The 7,858-nt window shown below is 36.8% G+C and overlaps 1 protein-coding gene across 1 annotated transcript; it reads left to right on the top strand.

Annotated features, from left to right (window-relative positions):
* Positions 1-6,556: 6,556 nt before the first annotated feature.
* On the top strand, positions 6,557-7,636 carry LOC110269459 (uncharacterized). Its single transcript, XM_021117291.2, has 4 exons — positions 6,557-6,715; positions 6,912-7,176; positions 7,279-7,375; positions 7,510-7,636. Exons 1-4 carry the CDS (start codon positions 6,557-6,559, stop codon positions 7,634-7,636), a joined length of 648 nt encoding a protein of 215 aa, XP_020972950.2.
* The last annotated feature ends 222 nt before the right edge of the window (positions 7,637-7,858 follow it).

Genomic DNA, 7,858 nt, shown 5'->3' with positions numbered 1-7,858 from the left:
GAATCGCGGGTTTTGGGAACGTTAGAAACTATTTCTCGAGGCTATTCAGTTGTGTGTCTTGAATTCTGTTCGAGTTGACCTGTTCTTTTGTATCCTAACTTGAAGTCCTTGTTTTCTAATCCTTTGGAAAGTAGTTTGATTTTTCAACTCTATTCCTCTATCGATATGCATTCTTGTTTGACCTTAAGTGCATATGCTGGTTTAAGATCCCTGTTGCATCTATCTTCCTCTGTTTGAGTTCTTCTTGATTCAAGTATTCTTTGATATAGCCTTGAACTTGTCTTAATGTGCTGTGACTTTTAACTCCGGGTTCTGAGTCCATTCTTTGAGAAATTGTTGATTCAGTTTTTCTCTTACTTGACAGTGATCACAGCCAATTTTGAGATTTTATAAATTGCTGTTGATTAGATATATACTTTTCTATATATGAAACTTTGAGATTGCTTATACAGTCTAACAACTATTTATTCCTAATACCTCGACCACACTTTTACTGGTTTACGGAACTGCATTTACTTTGAATTACAATTGACTTTCTAGTAATTTTACTATAGTTCCAATGCACATCTTCATTTGATTATGTATTTGAATATTTTTCAAAATTTTGAAAAGAAAGGATTTACCACTTTTGTCTCGGTTGAGTTTCGTTTGATAAGCTCTACTTAACTTATTTTGAATTGAGTTTGATTTAGCATGCTATATGGTTTATGCCATTGTTGTTCTTTTGAAAATGTTGGACTTATGGCCTTCTTCTTATGAACGGACGAAAGTCTTCCTTAAGCCTTCCATCTCCATGAATGTCATACTTGACCTTGTTTTTAACTGATCTTTTACATCTTGTGAATATTGCCATTGATCTTGGTTTGTCCTCTTTTGTGAATCTCATCCTTATATGAGTAAGTTTGATTCGTTTCAAAATAGTGCATCATTTATCCTCTCATTGTCTCTACCAGAGTTTTTAGTCAAAGACTTATCCTTGAGAGATTACTAATGATTGAGTTGTCTTTCTATGACTTTTGTATTCTTTAGGATCAATTGAAAGCTTATTTGATGTCTCATGCCTAGTGGATCTTGTTTAAACTACTTTGATTTGAGATCTTTTCTTGTATGGCTTGACTCCTTTTCAAGTACATCCTAATTTTCTTGAATATTATTGCGAGATGGTGATTTCAAGTATACTTTTGGAGACTTGTTTTGAATTTCATAAAGCAGATTGAATTCTCTTTGAATAAGTTCTAAATTGAACTTATTTTTCAGTTGCTTGGTTATAATTGAAACCATTGTTCAATTTTTGACAAAATTATTTTAGAGTTGACATGCGCTATTTTAAATGAGGTTTTGAAAGGTTTCCTTGTTTAATGGAAACCTGTTTGTTTATAACGCACCACTTGTCTCCTTACCAGATTGTAAGCAAAAAAAAAAAAAAAAAGATTTTTACCTCGGAATTTATTTCTTTTCTAAAGAGAGTTTAACCCCCTCTTTTGTCCCCGCTATAAATGTTATACACGCTTGTTTGAATATGGGTTTTGGGAATTTTTGAACAAGCATTTGATTTCTCTTCCGAGTTTTATGAATTACCTTTGGTTAAGTTGTGCACCTAATTATCTTTCTAAAATATTTGAGGAAATATTTTAGCTCTTAGCCAAACTTGTGTGTATTTTGTTTTTGGAACTCTACAAAATCTACTTCAACATGAATTTGTATTGACGTGAAGCCACGTTTATGCTTTTGTTACTCCCTTGAAGGGTGTTTGTTGTTTAACTTCTCTTTCAGACTACAAAGTGATATTTTTACACGTTTTCGATTCTTTTAAGAACAATGTATTCGGAAGTATTTTAATTATGCTCTTGAGTTCTGTGAGCTTTGTCTTGGGTCTGAGATATTCTTTTCTGTAAACCTCATACTTCTTCGGCTCAGCTTGAGTTTGTTTCAAACTGATGCGCTGGTTTTCTTCCTATCGATCCTGTTGAACTTCTTTGATCCAAGGGTTATCTTTGAAGTTGTCAATTGATTTATTTCTAGCAAGCTTCATTGCTTGAGCGTCTTTGTTTATGTGAAGATTGGATACATTCTCTCAAATCTATGAGTACTATCCTTGACATTTGGCTCTCCTTTCTAAATCTTGTATCCTTCTGAGTAGACTCGAGAATTATTTTGATATCACGTGCGACTTGTAGACGTATACGTAACGCGATGCGTTAGTTCTTTAGGACGTGATATGTGTATATGGAAGGTGAAGCGGTAGGTGTAAAACGTTATGAGTAGTGGGTGTTTTGTTCCTTGTGAACGGGTTTGCGGTCGTTAGGCTTATGATCGGTTATGGGGATTGTAAAGAGCTTGATGGAGTTGGAAAGTTGAAACTTGGAGGTTAATATGAGATTAGTGTGCGGATGTTAAGCACGTCATTTTAGCCCCATCCTGTTATATAGCCTTTGATGCTTTGCCCTACTATCACACGATTGACTCATGTTATCTTTTGCTTTGAGCCTACCTAGTAACGTTTGCCTTGCAATCACACTCCTATCTTTGCACCCTTACGCATATGACAATCAAAGTATTTGAAAATCGTATATATATGATTATATTTTGAGATATTTTTGCTTCTTCCTTAAATGTGTTCAAGGGTGAACTGTTATGGGATTTCTTTCATTTTGTATCAATTTTTGAGGGCAAAAATTTTTATAAGGTGGGTAGAATGTAAGACCCAGAATCTTTGAAAAGTCTTATTATGATCAAGTCTCAAATCCTACAGTTATTTATAGCCTTAATTTCAGAGATTATTTTATTAAAGATAATTAAGGCAAGTTTTGATTTATTGAATTTGAGATAAGTTATGGTTATTATCCAATTTTACAATTATTGGATTATTTTCTATATTTAAATCATATAGTTGGTAGTTGTGAAATAAAAAGGATTTTTATATGATTTTGGACTAAATAATTAATATTTTAGAATATTGATATTACTATTTTGGAAAATGAAGAAAATAAGTATATTATTTCTAATTATTTGGTGGGGACATTTTATTGAAAATAATTTATGAAATTAATGAGCAAATAGTATTTTTATACATTATTATTAATGGATTAGAATTTATTTCTAATTACTATAATATCCCTATTTTTATTTGAAATTACTAAAATGTCCCTAACCCTAATTTTTGAAAGAGAAACCCTAACCCATGACCCGGTTCCCTTTAGCCACACCCCCAACCATTCCTTTCTCTCAGCAGCGGCAACACACGCTGAGTTTCCTTTGTGTTCCCTGAAAGAAACAGAAAACAAAGAAAGAAAGAAAGAGATCTGAGGGGGAGTAGAGGAGATCGGAGGAGAAGGAGGGGAGGGGGCCTTTGCCGCCACCTCCATCACGCGTTTCTGTCGGCCTGGAACCACCACCGTTGCGCCACCACGTCGCCACCGCCACTGTGCCATGGAGAAGAGGGAGAACTCGCGCCGCCTCCGCCACTGTTGATCCATCGAAGCTGGCGCGAGAGAAGAGGAGGAGAGGGCGCTGTCTTGCGCCATCGCCGTCGCACCTGGGTGCCGCGGCTGCCCGCGCTACGGTCGTCGCCGTTGGTCCACCGAGGGTCGCCATCGAAGCTGAGACATGGAGAGAGAGGGTACGCGAGCGAGAAGGGTCTGAGGGCCTGAAACTGCCGCTGTTGGTCTCGTCGGCAAAGCCATGGCCGCCGTCATCGGAACAGAGGGCGAGAGAGACAGAGAGCTCGCGGTGGGGGAAAGACTGGCGCCGCCGTACTGCACGAAGCTATCGCTGCCGTTCCTGCCGCCGGTAAGCCTTGGTTAGCACCGCCGAAGCTCCGGCCGTCACCGTCGTTGAGGAAGCTCACCGGAGGTGCTGGAGGTTGCTGCCACTCTGCCTGGTTGTGTTGAGTCGCGCCGCCGTGCCTGGCCACCGGAAAACCCCGCTGCCGTCGCCGGAAAACTCTTCCGGTAAGGGTTTTTGAATTCAGTCTTCATTCGTTTAAGATTCTGGAAGCTTTAACGTCTCTGTATGTGGGTTCCAGGCGCCATTGCCGGAGTCTGGTCACCGCTACTACTTGAGGTGGCTGCCGGGCTGCTGCCGAACCGGTTCGGAGACCGCCGCTGTTCCGGTTTAGCTGTTCCTTCTTCATTCGGTAAGCGTTTTCAATTTGAAAGCTCTCTAGTTACTATTCTGGCTTCATACACTAAGGTTTTGCGGCATCAATTGCTATAAGATTGAGTTTCTATTGTTATATGTCGCGATTAGTGTTGCTGTAGTTACCGCGGGAGTGGCTTGGAGCCGAGGTTGCGGTTGTTGGTGATTTCGGTTTAAGAGAGGAGGTTCCTGTGATGCGTTTGGGTTATGGATTTGCGTTTTGAGGTAGGGGCGCTTTCCGAAAACTACAGTTTATTACTGAAATTATTACATATAGATACTGATGTGAGATATGGTGTAATTAGTGATTGTATCTACCTTATGTATTATTTGATTGACTCGAACGATTATGGATGTTGGCTTGGCTGAATTGTTGTGTGGCTTGTGAAATGTAATGTTTGAAGTTGATTCTTTAAATATTTGAACTGAGTTTAATCCGTTGAGGATTGGTTTGAATTGAGTCAATTATTTGATGATGTGAAAGATAGAATGCTCTTGAAATCCAGCCTGGGTTGCTTTAATTGCTCTGGTTTTGATAAATGATTCATTGCGGAACCGATTCTTTAATGCTTTATAAATGAGTTAAATCGGTTGATATTGAGTTGATTTTTGAAATGGTTTCCTTGAGATATGCCAATGAGGCGACTGTTAAATTTAGCTTGATTTTGAATTGATTTTGGATTCTGGACTGTTGAAAAGGATTGTGAGACGGTTTAGTTGGGACCCGAACCGGGTGGCAAAGTCCAAGTTTTAGGGGAGGTGCTGCCGAAATTTCTATAAAATCCGAGTCTTTATTGAATATTGTCTGGAAAAATGATGAGTTAAAGACTTCTACTATTTTACTTGAATTATCAAGAAAAGAATGATTCACGCTTTTGAAATGAATTATTAAAGAGGAAATTGTGATTCAGTCTTGCTTCTTAAGAAAGGCATTGTATCTCTTTCAGAAGAAAGTTATTTAGATGAGACTTGTGTTTTAAAGCTGTTTGGATGTGAAAAGGGTTTATGCCTTTGAATTCGACTTGGGGGTTTTAATTAAAGAAGTTTCAATGACTTTGAAAGAACCTGAGTGTCTATTGACAAGTTTTATTTTGAAATGTTTTGAGAAAGGTTTTGAGTACTCTTTGAATTCTGAATTCTTGCAAGACTAAAACAATTTTTAATAGTTGAAACGTTTTAGAATTTGTCATGGGGGTTAAAGCTGGTTTTGCCTAAGTAAAGGAAACAGCTTTGAAGGAAGTAAATGATTACGTGACTCGGTTTGGCTTAGATCTTATTTTATTACTCAAATCGGAAAGCCAAGGTTTTAACGATTTTAAATGAATATGGCGAAATGAGTTATGCTATTCTCCCCTAAGGACTTGGGACTCTACCGAGGAACTTTTGTTACAAAAATCCCATTGTTGGATGGGTGATTTTGAATGATCCAAAATGAATCTTTAACTTTCCATGGTTTTGGAAGTTTTGGAAAGAGGAAGCCGAGGGTGGCTTATTTCAAAAAGGGAATTTTCCTTGAGTAAAATTGGCTTATGAGCCTGAGATAATTTGAGAAATGAGATCTTTAAAGCCAAGGCTGAAAAGAGTTGAAACTTGATTTCAAAGTGAAATGAATTGAGAAAATGATTTATGGCTTAAATGCCGATTTCATGAATTTGATGATTTTGAATGTGGAAGTGCTATTTTATTATGAGCCGGAATGGCTATGTATGATTATGAATATTGACTGGTTCTGGATTGAACCGTGAGCCGGAATGGCTGTGTGTGATTATCAATATTGGCTGGTTCTGGACTGAACCGTAAGCCGGATGGCTGAGATGGATGTTGATCCATGGATGAGAATGAATGCATGTATATGCTGAATTATTGATAATTGTGATTTTTGCACTTCCACTATTGGAGATGAGGGTTTCCCTGGGTAGTAGCAATGGCTAGCCACCATGTGCTCCAGGTTGAGACTCGAAGCTCTGTTAACCCAATGTCGTAAGCTCTATTTGATGTAGATTATTTATTGTACCCTCGCCTTTATCTTGATATATTCTGTAAGAGGGATAGGGATTGTATTGGATTATGTTTGTAATATTATTCATATATATATTTGTATATATATAAGGATGTACTCTTTATGAGTTTTGTAAGTTGTATGGTACTTATGGATGTATGTTATCGGATGAAAGTATTTTTGGGAGCGGTAATGCGGTTTAAAGTTTCAAACAGGCTCATATTTTAGTATTAAATAATATAAGTGTCGTCGTAATGTCCGAGCTACCAGAGTCACGCAGCCGGAAGCGTGAGCTTTGGTAGTTAGGGTGTTACATTTGTTAACTTCAGGAGTTTATAACTCCAACTCATCTGTTTATCTTCTCATCTTAGTTCTATTTTTCTCTCTATATTTTCTGCTTTTGGTGTTCTTATTCTATATATGTTGGGAATGAATAACCGTGTTGATCTGGTGGAGAAAATCACTCCGTGGAGAGAATCATGGGAAGTGCATGTTAAAGTTGTGAAGTTGTGGTACCACAAGAATCCTGCTTTGGATCCTTCTCAAAATCTATTGCATATGGTGTTAATGGATGAGAAGGTCAGTTTTATTTGATATTAGGATTTCTTTAAGTTGTCGCAACTTTTTTTTTTTAAATATGCAGAAGGAATTTTTTTTGTTGCAAAGTGATATATTTTTGTTGTTTTATTTTTTTAATCAAATGTTTTTATGGTGTTTGGATACCTAAATAAGTTAAATAACTCGAAATATGAAGCATATTTTTTTTCAACTGCAGTTACAAAAGATCCAAGCAACCATTAGAGATCAGCTTATACCAAAATTTGTTGTGTCTCTAACTGAAGGAGAGGTGTACTTGATGACCCATTTTACGGTTGTACCAAACACTGGTTTGAACAGAGTGGCAAAACATAGGTTCAGACTTTTGTTCCAATATAAGACCTCTTTTGTTTCTGTGGTATCTGTAAGGATACCACATTCGGGTTTGTGTTTTACATCAATAGATGAAATTAATCAAAGGAAGGACGACGATTTACTCATTGGTTTGTACAACTTTCTTGCTCTTCCCTCTTAAAAACATAGTATTATGTTTTAAAAAATGTGGTTCTGATTCAAATTTGTGTATGTTTCAATCTAATTATTAGATTTTGTTGGGATCATTACTGGTGTTCGAAAAGAAAGAGATGTAGCATCATATGGCAAGATGATCAAAGCAGTTGTGCTCGAAGTTTTTTCTGATGGGTATTGTCTCTCTCATTTTCTCCCATATCATTAGTTATCTTCTATTAATTCTATTTTTTTTGTTGCAGCCTTTATGTTTGTAACGCTAAATATATAGTTAGATTCTTTTGAAATTTTGAAACTTATTTGTTCAGCAAAAAGGAACAATGCAATGTGTTTGGAAATGCTTGTGATCTGTTGGAATATGATAACTTACAAAAATATCCAAGATCTCCACTGATTGTTCTCGAGTCTTTTAAAATCAAAGCAATTGAAGGTTAGTTTGAGACATAGTCAGTGAATTTTTACTCTAATAGTTGCTTTTATATTTTTTGACCTTTTAATTTAGATATGGTTTAAGTTTAATAGAATAGGATTCTTGCATGCAGGTGGGATAATCCTGCAGAATGTGATGAATGTCTCTAGGTTATTCATTAATCCTGACATTCCTGAGTCTGTTGAGTTCTTGAGCAGGTTAGTTGTGATAAAAAAAGTGTTAAGCTA

This window comes from Arachis ipaensis, chromosome B3 (assembly GCF_059453495.1).
Source record: "Arachis ipaensis isolate K30076 ecotype BB chromosome B3, ASM5945349v1, whole genome shotgun sequence".
Lineage (NCBI taxonomy): Eukaryota > Viridiplantae > Streptophyta > Magnoliopsida > Fabales > Fabaceae > Arachis > Arachis ipaensis.
The sequence above is the reverse complement of the archived record's forward strand: the minus strand, read 5'-3'. Positions and strand labels throughout refer to the sequence as shown.